Below are 16,810 nucleotides of genomic sequence, written 5' to 3' on the forward strand. Positions count from 1 at the left end.
ATCCATGTCCCCACCTCCCCTTCAAGACTGCCTACCACCTTCTGAGCCTCTGCCCTAGACAAAGTTCTAGCCACCTACTCTCCCCCTTTCCCGTACCACACACAGTACCCCTGCCACCTTCTGTACCCCCTCTCCTAACATTCCTTCAACCTTTCTGCCTTCTAGATCCCCAACCCTTCCTGGCTTCTGCCTCTAGCCCCCTACCCTCACAAAGCCCACTCACAGAGCCACTGGCATCTTTTGACTTTCCCCAACAAAGCCCTTGCCTCCTTTTGTGTTCCATGTCGCGGTCCTTCCCCCCCAGGTCTGAGACATGGAATACATTAGGGGACAAGGGTTCTGTTGTGGGAAGTCAGAAGGAGTCAGGGGCCCTGTGGGTGGAGGGGGGGCTTGTAGGGGTAGGTTGGTTGAAACAGATGCCAGAGGGAGTTGTGGATTTGGAAGGCAGAAAGGTGGAAGGGCCGCTGTTAGGGCAGGGGATACAGAAAGTGGTAGGGGGTACTGTGTGTGGTATGAGAAAGAGGGGAAAGTAGGTGGCTATGGCTCTACCTAGGACCGGGGCTCAGAAGGAGGCAAGAAGTCTTGAAGGGGAACTGGGGCCATGGATTACGATGGAAGGTAAGTTTGTAAGGGCTCTGTTAGAGGAGGAGGGAGAAGGTGGTAGGGGTACAGTGCCTTAGGGGAAGAGTTCAGGGGAACAAAATGTGACAGGGGCCCTAGGGGTCAGGGAGACATATGTTGGCAGTGGGTCTGCTGGGTTTCAGGATACAGAGAGTTGCAAGGACTTCTTGATGGGGAGTAGCCTTTGTAGGCGTGGGGGAAATGGGTACAGAAGGTGATAGGCACTCTGTGGGGGAAAGGTGACAGTACCTCTGTGGAAGGACAGAGACCCACGAAGTGTCAGACAAGTAATCTTCTTACCTGAGACCGCTACTTAGACTGTCCTTAGTGATTCCTTGGCTGGATCCGCTGTCTTCACTGCACTGGCAGACATCTCGACTCCCGCCACAACAGCCCGGCACAGAGTTTATTTTTAATATATTTTTGTTATTATCAGGAACATTTGGCGCCACCTCCTCACTCTGGACACATACCAAGGAGAGTAATCCTACCAACCTCTGCATCAGCCTCAGCATTACCGGATATCTGCCCCAACCGACAAGGAGCTGCTATGATATGGTAAGTTTCTATTTAATCATGTAGTGGCTACCCAAGCATGGCTTGTTGCAGTGATAATGGGGGGGTTATCATTGTGGCACCATGTGTCAGTAGCTTTAATAGTTAGCTAACCCCTAGACTCTCCTTGTCCTCATTGTGATGCAATGTGCATCTGTGTGTGGAGGGGGAGCGCTCTCTGCTGGGTAGCGGTGGTGGATGTCCGGATGTCTGCCTGTGCAGTGAGGACAGCAGTTCCTGCTAAGATGTCACTAAGGACAGGCTAAGCAGCTGTCCCAGGCCGGAAGACTGCTGTCCTGTCACTTTGTGCCCCCCCCCCCTGTCCTTCCACACAGACAATGTCACCTTTCCCCCACAGGGTGCCTTCCATCTTCTGCACCATTCTTCCCTACCCCAACAGAGGCTACACCCCATCGAATAGTTCTCGCAATTCTCTGTACCCTTGAACCCAGTAGAGTCTCTGCCACATTATGCCTTAGCTGCTGCAACAAAGCCTAATGATTACAGCCGCCATTAACCCTTCGCCACTCATTGTGAATCCAAGCCATTCTGGGCTGTGGATGAGTGGAAGACTGTTGTTTCTGCCACATATTACCCCCCTGTACTCTTCCACTAAAGTACTGCAACCCTACTGCTTCCCCCGCCCTTCCTCTAACAGAGCTCTTTCGTCCTCTTACCTTCCATCGCTATCCATGTCCCCACCTCCCCTTCAAGACTGCCTACCACTTTCTGAGCCTCTGCCCTAGACAAAGTTCTAGCCACCTACTCTCCCCCTTTCCCGTACCACACACAGTACCCCTGCCACCTTCTCTACCCCTTCTCCCAACATTCCTTCAACCTTTCTGCCTTCTAGATTCCCAACCCTTCCTGGCTTCTGCCTCTAGCCCCCTACCCTCACAAAGCCCACTCACAGAGCCACTGGCATCTTTTGACTTTCCCAAACAATGCCCTTGCCTCCTTTTGTGTTCCATGTCGCGGTCCATCCCCCCCAGGTCTGAGACATGGAATACATTAGGGGACAAGGGTTCTGTTGTGGGAAGTCAGATGGAGTCAGGGGCTCTGTGGGTGGAGGGGGGGCTTGTCGGGGTAGTTTGGTTGAAACAGATGCCAGAGGGAGTTAGGTTAACACCGGCATTGTAGAGAAATAAATATATATATTTTTTTACATCCAACTTTAATAAAAATTTGTCAAACACCTGTAGGGTGTTACGGCTCACTATACCCCTTGTTAAGTTCCGTGAGGGGTGTAGTTTCCAAAAAAGGGTCACATGTGGGAATTAATTTTTTTGCGTTTATGTCAGAACATCTGAAAAATCAGCCACCCCTGTGCAATCACCAATTTGGGCCTCAAATGTACATGGCTCTCTCTCACTTCTTAGCCCTGTTGTGCGCCTGCAGAACATTTTACGTCCACATATGGGGTATTTCCATACTCATGAGAAATTGTGTTAAAAATTTTGGGGGTCTTTTTTTCCTTTTTAATTGTGAAAATGAAAAGAATGGGGCTACACCAGCATGATAGTGTAAATATTTTTTTTTTTTTACACCAACAGGCTGGTGTAGAACCCAACTTTTCCTTTCTATATGGGGTAAAAGGAGAAAAAGCCCACCAAACTTTTTAACACATTTGCTCCCAAGTACGGAAATACCCCATATGGGACCCTAAACTGTTTCCTTGAAATACGACAGGGCTCTGAAGTGAGAGAGCGCCATGCACATTTGAGGCCTAAATTAGGGATTTGCATAGGGGTGGACATGAGGGTTTCTACACCAGTGATTCCCCAACAGGGTGCCTCCAGCTGTTTCTATACTCCCAGCATGCCTGGACAGTCAGTTTGCAACAGCACGAGGCTGCATTTTGGAAACACTGCCGTACGAGACGTTTTTCATTTTTATTGGGGGGGACAGTGTAAGGGGGTGTACATGTAGTGTTTTACCCTTTATTTTTTGTTAGTGTAGTGTAGTGTTTTTAGGGTACATTCACACGGGCAGGGGGTTATGGTGAGTTTCCGGCTAGGAGTTTGAGCTGTGACGGAAAATTTGCCGCAGCTTAAATTTGAAGCAGGAAACTCACTGTTAACCCGCCTGTGTGAATGTACCCTGACAGACTATGCATGCTGGGAGTTGTAGTTTTGCAGCAGCTGGAGGCACTGGTTGGAAAACCCGAGTTAGGTTCTGTTACCTAACTCAGTATTTTCCAACCAGTGTGCCTCCAGCTGTTGCAAGACTACAACTCCCAGCATGTACTGATGCTGGGAGTTGTAGTTATGCAACAGCTGGAGGCACAAAACTACAACTCCTAGCATGCCGAGACAGCTGTTTGCTGTTCGTGCATGCTGGGAGTTGTAGTTTTGCAAGATCTAGAGGGCCACAGTTTAGATGCCACGGCACAGTGATCTCCAAACTGTACCTCTAAATCTTGCAAAACTACAAATCCCAGCATAACCAAACAGCAAACGGCTGTCTGGGCATGCTGGGAGTTGTAGTTTTGCAACATCTGGAGGGCTACAGATAAGAGACCACTGTATAGTGGTCTCCAAACTGTGGCCCTCCAGATGTTGCAAGGCAACAACTCACCTACTGGCTTCCGTTAGTAGCATGATCGCCGGCCGCCGCAGATCGTAGCCTGCTTTCGGTAAGGGACCTCCGACGCGGCTCCCAGCACAGTTCCCCCGCTCTTCCCGGACTACCGTAGGTGGGCAGAGCAGGACCGAAATTTAACCCCCCCCCCTGATCTGCTATTGGTTGGTCACTTCTGTCTGACCAATAGCAGGGAAAGGAGGGGTGGCACTCATACCACCTCACTCCTATTCCTTCAGGGGAACAGTGCTGTCTTGTCAGCCCCGATCCTCCTTAATTTCCTGGTCACCGGGTCACTGGAGATCCGTTTTAACCGGGATCTTTGCAGATCACGATCGCTGACATAAGGGGGTAGGGTGGTCACGTTCCGTTCAACGCTCTGTTACCGGTGGTGAACAGAAACGCAGAGAGCCCTTAAAGGGGTATTCCAGGCAAAACCTTTTATATATCAACTGGCTCCGGAAAGTTAAACAGATTTGTAAATTACTTCTATTAAAAAATATTAATCCTTCCAATAGTTATTAGCTTCTAAAGTTTTCTGTCTAACTGCTCAATGAGGAACAGAAACGCTGAGAGCCCTTAAGTCCCAGGATGCCCTTGGTCCTAGTGGGGTTAAAAGGTCAAAAGATTAAAATACATAAATTAAGAAGACCCTGTGAAGTACGGGGATATACATGGCAGGCCTGGAGAAATATTTTTCTAAAAGATGTTTTTATGTACTTGATGTATTTCTAGGTATATATATATATATATATATATATATATATATATATATATATATATGTGTCAAAGAAGAAAGCAGCACTCCTAAAGCGTGAGTAGGTGCCTCCAGCTAGGGTCCGGGTCCAGGATCCTGCATACGTAGTTCCAAGGAAAATGCTGTGGCACTCAAGGTATGGTGAAAAAATGAAAACTATTTATTCATTCCAAATGTGCAAAGAGCGACGTATCGATGGTCTCACACCATCATTATCAAGTGGCTTGATAATGATGGTGTGAGACCATCGAAACGATGCTTTTTGCACATTTGGGATGAATAAACAGTTTTTATTTTTTCACCATACCTTGAGTGCCACAGCATTTTCCTTGGATATATATATCTATATATATATATGTATATATATATATATATATATATATATATATATACACAAATCAAAAAAATGTTGCAGTCTCTTGTAATACCTTTGTTATTGGACTAACAGAATTTTGTAGAGACAAACTTTCAGGATTCCGCCCTTTATCAAGTCCAATAGTCAAGGACTAATGATCAAAGGACTTTATAATTTATCAGGGAGGAATCCCGAAAGTTTGTCTCTACAAAATTCTGTTAGTCCAATAAAAAAGGTATTACAATCTGCATCAGTGGACTAATATGGCTACTCACATTTACTATACAGATATACACATACCTGAAGATGGTTTAGAACCCTGTGATGTCACACATGCTTGTGATGATGTCACCGTAAGCTGTACAAGGAGGTGCGCGCCGGCTGCAGTCTCTTCAGTGTGTTTTGCATTCACAACCTGTGGTGCAAAGTGTTTGTTAGAGAGTTTCTATTTGCGATAGAGAATTCGAGATTTTGACCGTTCCTTGTCTGAAGAGAGAACCACAAGGTAAGTCTCAGCCTCTTCTATTCATACATACACAGGGCATTTTGTTTGTCAGGGTTTTTTTTTTATTGTTGTTGCTTTTTTTTAGCATAAAAAACAAGAAATTAATTTCCAAAAGAAATAACAAAAGTTATATTCCTCATAGCAATGTGACAATACTTGGCTTAGGCATTAAACATAATAAAACGCACAGATAGTATCATGACCAGAGCTTTCTCTTGCAAAACTGCTAAAATGCAATTATGCCCAAAAAAGCCCCCAAGAAAAAGAGTCCTAATTCATGAAGTTCTAAAAGATATAAGTCTATGAGAAAGATTTGGTGGTGTAGTAAAAGAATGACAGAAAGATTAGGGCAGAAATATAATAGTAAATAATAGAATTGTGTGTGTACTAACAATAGAAATACTCCGGGTACTCCGAAAGGGAAAACATTTTTCAAATCAACTAGTGGCAGAAAGTCATATGGGGTACGGATAGATCCCAATGAGGTGGGGTAGGTTCATTATTAGTAAATGTATATAGCGGGATAGCCCAATTGTATCTACAGTAGGAAGTTCACATGGCCCAGTGACCATACAGCCAAGCCCTTATAATCCGCCATTACTAGGACAGATTCAGGTTTGTCAGATATTACTAGGACCGGACAGGTTTAGGGTTATCAGATATTACTAGGACCGGACAGGTTCAGGGTTATCAGATATTACTAGGACCGGACAGGTTCAGGATTATCAGATATTACTAGGACTTGACAGGTTCAGGGTTATCAGATATTACTAGGACCGGACAGGTTCAGGGTTATCAGATATTACTAGGACCGGACAGGTTCAGGGTTATCAGATATTACTAGGACCGGACAGGTTCAGGGTTATCAGATATTACTAGGACCGGACAAGTTCAGGGTTATCAGATATTACTAGGACCGGACAGGTTCAGGATTATCAGATATTACTAGGACCGGACAGGTTCAGGGTTATCAGACATTGGTAACCTCAGGGAAGACGTCTCCATATAAAACACTTATAGAGAAGCGTCTTCTTCTGAGGCTGCGATGGTCTTAGTGTTATCTTGTGGTTCTGTGCTGGACATTTCTGCTCTGTATGAAGGATCTATTGTATAATGACAGGAATGATGACATGTTGTCTAATGTGTTCACTTATCTCTCTCTCTCTCTAGTGTTTTCAGGCTCTGACCTGTGACCATGGCCTCTCCACAAGACCCATTGCTGAAGGAGGAGGAAGAAGCAATGGAGGACCATAGTGATATGGATGTAGAAAAGGGCGATATCCCTGAGAGGCAGAACCTGCCATCTCTAAGCGTGATGTCCACCGCACGTTCCATCATCACCGTAGTGATCCTCGCCTTTGTTAATTTGCTCATCTATGCAAATCGCTCCAGCGTGGCGGGGGTGCTGCCTTATATACAGAAAGCATATGACACCAATGCTAGTCTGTCCGGCTTATTGAATACATTGTTCATTGGAAGCTACGTGCTGGTCGCACCAATTGCCGGATATTTGGGCGACCACTGTAATAAGAAATATACTGTTTGCGCAGGAGTCATCATTTGGCTGAGCATGACACTTACCCTGTCATTCATCCCTGACGGGTACTTCCTGCTCTTCCTGCTGACGAGTGGACTGGTTGGAGCCGGAGAGGCGACTTTCTGCACCATCGCCCCCTCCATCATTGCAGACATTTTTACAAGTGACCAGCGGACCCGCATGCTGAACGTGTTTTACTCCGTCATACCTGTAGGCTGCGGACTAGGATACATCATCGGGCCCAAAGTGACTGATGCAGCAAGGGGTGATTGGCACTGGGCATTTCGGGTCACCCCTGGCCTGGGCCTCATAGCTGTGGCTTTGATGATTTTGGTCACAAAAGAGCTTCCAAGAACAACTACAAACGGGAAGAAGAACAACAAATCCCAGAAGTTTGCCAAATGGTCGACAGATCTGAAAAAACTATTTAGAAATCGAAGCTTCATGTTAACCACCATGGGATCGACGGCTGTATCCTTCATAGTGGGAGCCATAGGTGTATGGGGTCCGTCATACCTAACCCACGCACGAACACTCCTACAAGAGAAGGACCCTTGCCGTGCTGAACCGTGTGACTATCACGACATCCTAATATTTGGTGTGGTTACAGTCGTCTCTGGCATTCTGGGAGTTGTAGCAGGGTCGGAGATAAGTAAAAGATATCGCAAATCCAACCCACGGGCGGACCCGCTTGTGTGTGGCTGCGCGATGATGCTTTCTGCCCCTTTTCTTCTGTTGGCATTGACTTTTGGCAACATCAGCCTCGTTGCCACCAACATCTTCATCTTCATCGGAGAGACGCTTCTGTCAGTAAATTTCACCCTCATATCTGACATTATACTAAAAGTAGTAACTCCGTGGAGGAGATCTTCAGCCCTGGCCGTGCAGATGACAATCTATCACCTCCTAGGTGACGCCGGCAGCCCGTACCTCATCGGCCTGATATCTGACACGTACGAACGAGGATATGCCAAATCCCCTCTTCTGAAATACCGCAGCCTGGAGTATGCTCTCATGACCTGCACCATAATGGCAGTCATTGGAGGGGCCTTTTTCATGGCCACGGCCCTATATATAGAGAGGGACGAAAAAGAAGCAGAGATGGAATCAGAACCTCCGTCATCCTCCTCCTCCTCACTGCTTCCTGCCGATGAGGACCGCGCTTCAGACTGAGGAAAAGTCATTGCTTACCTTTATCTCGTTTACTTCATTAAAAAAAAAATTAAGAAAAAAATTGCTGCATATGTTCTATGTTCCACTTTACCCCATAACAATATTCTCTACCTATCCAACTGTGTCCAAACCCCAAATAGAAAAATTTAAATCTCCTCCCAAGACCTTAAAAAGACTATTAATAGCAAGAGGGATATATATGAGTGTGTAAGTGTTTGTGTATATGTGCTTGTGTATGTATATGTGTGTATGTGTTTGTATGTGTGTGTATGTGTTTGTGTGTATATGTGTGCATGTGTTTGTGTGTATATGTGTGTATGTGTTTGTGTGTGTATGTGTTTGTGTGTATATGTGTGTATGTGTTTGTGTGTGTATATGTGTGTATATGTGTTTTGTGTATGTACATGTGTGTATGTGTTTGTGTGTATATGTGTGTATGTGTTTGTGTGTGTATATGTGTGCATATGTGTTTGTGTATGTACATGTGTGTATGTGTGTGTATTAGGGCTGCAAGATATGTGTAATTGTGTTTATGGAGGTAAATATTGTGATTTCGATATTATAAACAAATGGTGAAGTTCTCCCTATTTAATGTCCAATCCCCTATTTTATATAGCCATCTCCCCCCAATTTCATGTTCACTGACTAAACATAAAATGGAGGGAATTGGATATGAAATGGGGAGAAATTTGCTTAACTCCTTGGGGACGGAGCCCATTATACCACTGTCACTTTAAGCACTAATAACTCTGGGATGCTTTTAATTTTCATTCTGATTCCGAGATTGTTTTTTCGTGACATATTCTACTTTATGTTAGTGGTAAATTTTTGTCGATACTTGCATCATTTCTTGGTGAAAAATTCCAAAATTTGATGAAAAAATTAGAAAATTTTGCATTTTTTTTAACTTTGTAGCTCTCTGCTTGTAAGGAAAACAGACATTCCAAATAAATTATATACTGATTCACATATACAATATCATCATAAAGTTGACATGTTTTTACTTTTGGAAGACATCAGAGGGCTTCAAAGTTCAGAAGCAATTTTCCAATTTCCAAAATCTGAATTTTTCAGGGACCAGTTCAGTTTTGAAGTGGATTTGAAGGGCCTTCATATTAGAAATACCCCATAAATGACCCCATTATAAAAACTGCACCCCTCAAAGTATTCAAAATGACATTCAAAAAGTTTGTTAACCCTTTAGGTGTTTCACAGGAATAGCAGCAATGTGAAGGAGAAAATTCAAAATCTTCATTTTTTACACTCGCATGTTCTTGTAGACCCAGTTTTTGAAACTTTACAAGGGGTAATAGGATGAAAAGCCCCCCAAAATTTGGAACCCAATTTCTCTAGAGTAAGGAAATACCTCATATGTGTATGTCAAGTGTTCGGCGGGCGCAGTAGAGGGCTCAGAAGGGAAGGAGCAACAACGGGATTTTGGAGAGTGAATTTTGCTGAAATGTTTTTGGGGGGCATGTCACATTTAGGAAGCCCCTATGGTGCCAGAACAGCAAAAAAGAATGCCATGGCATACTATTTTAGAAACTACACCCCTCAAGGCACTTAACAGGGGGTCCGGTGAGCCTTGACACCCCACAGGTGTTTGACGACTTTCCGTTAAATTCGAATGTGTAAATGAAAAGAAAAATTTTTCACTAAAGTGCAGGTTTTTTTTTCCAAAATTTACCATTTCTACAAAGGGTAATGGGAGAAAAATCCCCCAAAATTTATAACACAATTTCTCCCGAGTACGGAGATACCCCATGTGTGGCCCTAAACTGTTGCCTTGAAATACGACAGGGCTCTGAAGTGAGAGAGCGCCATGCGCATTTGAGGCCTAAATTAGGAATTTGCAATAGAGGTGGACCCGTTTACAAGGATGGCGCTTGTCTCCACCAAAACCCTACAGCAGTGTTTCCCAAACAGGGTGCCTCCAGCTGTTGCAAGCCTCCCAGCCTGCCAGGACAGTCTATGGCTGTCCGGCAACACTGGGAGTTGTGGTTTTGCAACAGCTGGAGGCGCCGTTTAGGAAACACTGCCGTATGAGACGTTTTTAATTTTTATTGAGGGGGAGGGGGGCGACGTGTAAGGGGGTGTATGTGTAGTGTTTTACTTTTTATTATTTGTTAGTGTAGTGTAGTGTTTTTAGGGTACATTCACACAGGCAGGGGTTCACAGTAAGTTTCCTTGAAGGAAACCCACAGTAAACCCGCCCGTGTGAATGTACCCTGTACTTTCACATGGGGGGGCGCCCCAAACCTTCAGCTGTGGCAAGATGACAACTCCCAGAATGCACTGACAGACCGTACATGCTGGGAGTTGTAGTTTTACAACAGCTGTAGGCACACTGGTGGGGAACCACTGAGTTAGAAAACAGACTCTAGCTCAGTGATTCCAACCCATGGGCCTCCAGCTGTTGCAAGACTACAACTCCCGGCATGTACGGTCTGTCAGATCACTCTGGGAGTTGTAGTTTTGCAACAGCTGGAGGCACACGGGTTGGAATCACTGAGTTAGGAAACAGAGTGTTTCCCAACCAGTGTGCCTACAGCTGTTGCAAAACTACAATTCCCAGCACGGCCAGACAGTCAGGGATGCTGGGCGTGTAGTTCTGCAATATCTGGCCCTTCAGATATTGCAGAACTACAACTCCCAGCATGCCTGGACAGTCTGGGCATGCTAGGAGTTGTAGTTATGCAACAACTGGTGAAGAACAGTGGCCTCCAAACTGTAGCCCTCCAGATGTTACAAAACTACAACTCCAAGAATGCCTAGACTGTCCAGGCATGCTGGGAGTTGTAGTTCTGCAACATCTGAAGGGTCAGATATTGCAGAACTACATGCCCAGCATCCCTGACTGTCTGGCCATGCTGGGAGTTGTAGTTTTGCAACATCTGGAGGGCTACAGTTTGGAGACCACCATATAGTGGTCTCCAAACTGTGCCACTTCAGATGTTGCAAAACTACAACTCCCAGCATGCCCAGACAGTCAGTACATGCTGAAAGTTGTAGTTTTGCAACATCTGGAGGACCACAGTTTAGAGACCACTACACAGTGGTCTCCAAACTGTGACCCTCCAGATGTTGCAAAACTACAACTCACAGCATGCCAAGACAGCCTTTGGCTGTGTGGGCATGCAGGGAGTTGTAGTTTTGCAGTTTTTAGAAGGCCACAGTGAAGATCACTTATCGCGATCTTCACTGCAGCCTTCTGCGACGCACTTTCCGGCCGCCGCTCAGATGATGACGCCGCTTCTCCGGGATGCCACCGCCTCTGCCGCCGCAGGTCCGGGTAAGCCGGGCCATGTTCCCCCCCCCTCGCCACCAGTGTTCCCCCCGCTCTGTACCGGTGGTCAGCCTGACCAACCAATGGCAGGGGATAGGAGGGGGTGGCAAAACTGCCACTTCGCTCCTATCTTTTAGGCTGGTCGGAGCTGTCTCTGACAGCTCCAATCACGCTTATTTTCCGGGAGATCGGGTCACCAGTCTAAATTGACCTGCGGTTTGCTGTGATCGCCGACATGGGGGGGTCTCAGGACCCCCCTAGGCATTGCCACGGAATGCCTGCTGATAGATATCAGCAGGCATCCCAGTCCGATCACCGCCCGGCGAGCGGCAGTGTTCGGAAATACGGAGGGCGTATGGATACGCCCTCCGTCCTTAAGTGACGGGACGTGAGGGCGTATGCGTACGCCCTCCGTCCCCAAGGAGTTAAAGGAGTACTCTGTCCCTAGACATGTTATCTCCTCTCCAGTGGTGCAGCTATACAGGTTGCAACGGTCGCCATGGCGACCGGGCCCGTTAGCCAGGGGAGCCTGCAGGGCCCCCCTTGCCACAATCACATTATGGCCGGCACCGCCATTAATTAATCAGTATGACTGCAGCCGCTGCTACCAGACCTGGCAGTAGCGCAGTCTACATAAGGAGGACCTGGGGTGGGACCTGAGTGACTATCCCACCCCTGCCTTTCCGCCGCATTAAGTGAGTGGAGGAGGAGGGGCATGGCACATACGGCGCCAACAGGAAGCCCTGCCTCTCTCCTTCTGCAGTGACTGCCCATAATCTCACCTAGTCACACCACCTGCAGGACCATCAGTCACAGCCTGATAATCCGCACACAGGACCGTCTGTCTGACTGCTTCCCTTTCCTCCTCCCTGTATGAGTAAACCCTGCGCATTATAAATGAACGGTGCTGCAGCGCCGTTCATTTATGGCAGTGTTCTTTAACCTGCGGAACTCCAGATGTTGCAAAACTACAACTCCCAGCATGCCCGAACAGCCGTTGGCGGTACGGGCATGCTGGGAATTGTAGTTTTGCAACATCTAGAGGTCCGCAGGTTGAAGACCACTGATTTAAGACATGCCTATGAAGTTAGCGCAGGAACTCCTGCGCTATTTTCATAGTAGTTGCGCATAGTGACATCCTCTGATGTCAAAAGCCAGTGTTTTCCAACCATGGAGCCTTCAGCTGTTGTAAAACTACAACTCCCAGCCTTTGGCTTTCCGGGCATGCTGGGAGTTGTAGTTTTGCAACAGCAGGAGACACAAAACTACAAATCCCAGCATTCCCAAACAACCTTTGGCTGTTTGGGCATGCTGGGATTTGTAGTTTTGTGTCTCCTGCTGTTGCAAAACTACAACTCAAGCCAAAGGCTGTCTGGTCATGCTGGGAGTTGTAGTTTTGCAACTGCTGGAGGTGCCATGGTTGGAAAACACTGGCTTTTGACATCAGAGGATGTCACTATGCGCAACTACTATGAAAATAGCGCAGGAGTTCCTGCGCTAACTTCATAGGCATGTCTTAAATCAGTGGTCTTCAACCTGCGGACCTCTAGATGTTGCAAAACTACAATTCCCAGCATGCCCGTACCGCCAACGGCAGTTCGGGCATGCTGGGAGTTGTAGTTTTGCAACATCTGGAGGTGCCATGGTTGGAAAACACTGGCTTACAGTAAATGTCTTAAAGGAGTACTCCCGGATGCAAAAATTGTCATTCAGACTGCCAGCAGTAAAATAATAATATACATACCTGCTTTCGCTCCCCCGGTGCCTCCAGTAACCCGCTCTGGCCTCCGCCCCGATCCTTTTCCTGGTTGCCGGTGGTCGGTGAGTCACACTGCCGCTCAGCCTATCGCCGGCCGAGGCGGGGCTTGGCTGAGTGCAGTATGACTCACTGACCACCGGCAACCAGGAAAGGGATCGGGGTGGAGGCCAGAGCGGGTTACTGGAGGCATCGGGGGAGCAACAGCAGGTATGTATATTTAATATTTTACTGCTGGCAGTCTGAATGGCAATTTTTGCATCCTGGAGTACTCCTTTAAGTTAGAGAAATATATATTGTGAAAACCCCTCTTATCATAAATCATCCTGTACAGATTAACATTAGGGTAGAGTTACATGTAACAGATCCGCAGCGTATTTTACACTGCAGATCCGCCGATGACTTGACTCTATAGAGTGCCTCCTGCTGTTTTCCCCCCTGTGTGCTGCTCACAACAGCAATCTGCCACTAACAAGCAGCCACACAGGGATCTGCGAGTCACCGCGGGCACATGCTGTGTACTCGGAAACATCATGGAGCGGCTCGTAGCGGCGGATTGCTGCTGTAAGCAGGATACAGGGGAAAACAGCTGGAGGCACACGTAACATGTCCTCATCCAGTATAACAAACCCAGAGTATTTGGCACTGACAGGCTGCCATATCTATTTATTATTTTACAATTCAATGCCACCAGTCATAAAGGTTATGGAAATATTACCTAGGCACAATTACGGTATTTGTAAGAAGAAATAGATTGGTTAAAATACCAACTTTCAAAGCCCCAGCCAGAAATTCAACAAGAATAGTAATTAACTCAGGGCTCAAGTCCTGCAGGAATTCATGGGAACGGAGATCCTGCACTTTTTCCACACAATCTCAGCTCTGGCACCCCAGACATCCGGTGCATAGAGTGAACTTCGCTCCATGCCGAATGACTGGCGAAGGGTGGGCAGAGGCTCGTGACATCATGGTCATGCCCCCTCAATGCAAGTCTATGGGAGGGGGCGTGACGGCCATCGTGCCCCCTCCCATAGACTTGCATTGAGGGGCTGTGGCCATGACATCACGAGCCTCTGGCGCTCCACCCAACGCTCTAGACGAATGCCAGGTGCAGCAGGGAGATTGCGGGGGTCCCCAGCGGCGGGATCCCTGGGATCAGACATCTTATCTCCTATCCTTTGGATAGGGGATAAGATGTCTAGGGGCGGAGTACCCCTTTAAGTGGAAATCTTGGGTGAGTTCCCACACTTTTTTTCCCAGGACTTGACCCCTGAATTAACTGAATAGAGATAATGTACACTTGCTCATATAAACCCCAAAGTGTTCCTTGTTATGTCTCAGGGGGTGGAAAACATACTAAGCCCTTCATGTTTTTTTTACATTTCATTATAAATTTTAGGTATAAGGTGTAACTGAACATTCAGAATAAAAATATATTACACAGAAAGGTCACATGGAGAACGGCAAACTATAGTGCACAGAATTCTTTGAGCTCTAAACTATGGAGCCCCAGGTAGTTCTTATGACTCGTGTGCAGCATCTGACTGGCCAGAATACAAAAAGAATCTCAAGTAGGCCACCTTTGCTGCCATATTTGCTGCAGATTTCTAGGCCAGTCCCTTGCCTCATAGTCAATTTCTTCCAGATTAACAGACCCCCTCCTCATGTAATCTCCTCCTCATGTAATCTCCTCCTCATGTAATCTCCAGTAGTAAGGAGTAACAAACCCCCTCTTCATGTAATCTCCTTACTACTGGGGTGACACACTGTAACAAACCCCCTCCTCATGTAATTACCTTACTACTGGGAAGACACACTGTAACAAACGTCCTCTTCATGTAATTACCTTACTACTGGGAAGATACACTGTAACAAACGTCCTCTTCATGTAATCTCCTTACTACTGGGATGACACACTGTAACAAACGTCCTCTTCATGTAATTACCTTACTACTGGGATGACACACTGTAACAAACGTCCTCTTCATGTAATTACCTTACTACTGGGAAGACACACTGTAACAAACGTCCTCTTCATGTAATCTCCTTACTACTGGGATGACACACTGTAACAAACGTCCTCTTCATGTAATTACCTTACTACTGGGAAGACACACTGTAACAAACCTCCTCCTCATGTAATCTCCTTACTACAGGGATGACACACTGTAACAAACGTCCTCTTCATGTAATTACCTTACTACTGGGAAGACACACTGTAACAAAGCTCCTCCTCATCTAATCTCCTTACTACTGGGATGACACACTGTAACAAACATCCTCTTCATGTAATTACCTTACTACTGGGAAGACACACTGTAACAAATGTCCTCTTCATGTAATCTCCTTACTACTGGGATGACACACTGTAACAAACCTCCTCCTCATGTAATCTCCTTACTACTGGGGTGACACACTGTAACAAACGTCCTCTTCATGTAATTACCTTACTACTGGGGTGACACACTGTAACAAACCTCCTCCTCATGTAATCTCCTTACTACTGGGGTGACACACTGTAACAAACGTCCTCCTCATGTTATCACCTTACTACTGTGATGACACACTGTAACCAACCTCCTCCTCATGTAATCTCCTCACTACTGGGATGACACACTGTAACAAATGTCCTCTTCATGTAATTACCTTACTACTGGAATGACACACTGTAATAAACCTCCTTATGTAATCTCCTCACTACTGGGGTGACACACTGTAACAAATCCCCTCCTCATGTAATATCCTTACTACTGGGGTGACACACTGTAACAAACCTCCTAATGTAATAACCTTACTACTGGGATAATAACATAGCACTCCACTTTGCGGTGAAAATAGTAGTACATTTTATTCTTGCAATCCAAAAATATATGTGACGTTTCGGTCAAACATGACCTTCCTCAGACCTATGTGAAATAGCATAACAACAGTATATGTCATATACATAAATAGAATAGTCCATCTGAATAGTTGATTAACAACAAAAATTATTGACAGAGATCAGAACAGAACAAAATTGGACTAATGCTACTCAGGGATAGGTGAAAGATATTGAGGCAAATCGTTTGCATACACATCATTTGCAACAAAGCGAATTCTTAGTAGTCTATAGTAGCGGGTCTACAGAAATTTGCAGGTATTAAAGTGATCAAAATTCATAACATAACATCAATATTGCGCCAATTATACACATAAATCAAAGATGGATGGCTAGTCCTAGTACAAAAAAAGGAGAACATAACATTACAACCAGGTGATGAAGTTTGCATGACCACTGTGGATGGCTGGGTGACTCACCGGATTGCTGCGGAGGAGAGGTGGAAAGGCGGAAGTGTGGGTATCAGCTGCAGGAGAAGGGGAAAAAAACCTGTAAAAGTGGTCAAAATGAATATGTAATAAATGGGGGAGGATGGAAATGGGCTGATGTGTCAGTGAGAGTGTGTGGAACAAAAAAAGGAATGTACTGGGGAAATGAGAAAAATAGAGGAGGAAACAAAGAGGAAAAAAAGGGGAGGGAAAAAGGGGATGGAGAGAATATGAATGAGATAAATGGAATAGTGATGGAGAGATGGTAGAATGGAAGGAAGGGAAGAAAAAGGGAAAGATAAGTATGTTACACAGGTTAATCAATATATAGAAAAACGGGGATGAAGTATAAAATGAAATAGCTGAGATAGATAGAAAA

The 16,810-nt window shown here is 45.8% G+C and overlaps 1 protein-coding gene across 2 annotated transcripts; it reads left to right on the forward strand.

Moving 5' to 3' along the window:
• Positions 1 to 1,075: 1,075 nt before the first annotated feature.
• On the forward strand, positions 1,076 to 8,139 carry LOC130281882 (protein spinster homolog 1-like). Of its 2 annotated transcripts, none has more exons than XM_056529617.1 (2): positions 1,076 to 1,179; positions 6,544 to 8,139. In XM_056529617.1, the coding sequence occupies exon 2, from the start codon at positions 6,569 to 6,571 to the stop codon at positions 8,081 to 8,083; it is 1,515 nt and encodes a 504-aa protein (XP_056385592.1). In that variant the 5' UTR covers positions 1,076 to 1,179; positions 6,544 to 6,568; the 3' UTR covers positions 8,084 to 8,139. The 2 variants fall into 2 exon arrangements, with proteins under 2 accessions (XP_056385592.1, XP_056385591.1); XM_056529616.1 differs by lacking the exon at positions 1,076 to 1,179 and adding an exon at positions 5,209 to 5,373.
• The last annotated feature ends 8,671 nt before the right edge of the window (positions 8,140 to 16,810 follow it).

The sequence above is a fragment of the Hyla sarda genome, chromosome 7, assembly GCF_029499605.1.
Source record: "Hyla sarda isolate aHylSar1 chromosome 7, aHylSar1.hap1, whole genome shotgun sequence".
Classification (NCBI taxonomy): Eukaryota; Metazoa; Chordata; class Amphibia; order Anura; family Hylidae; genus Hyla; species Hyla sarda.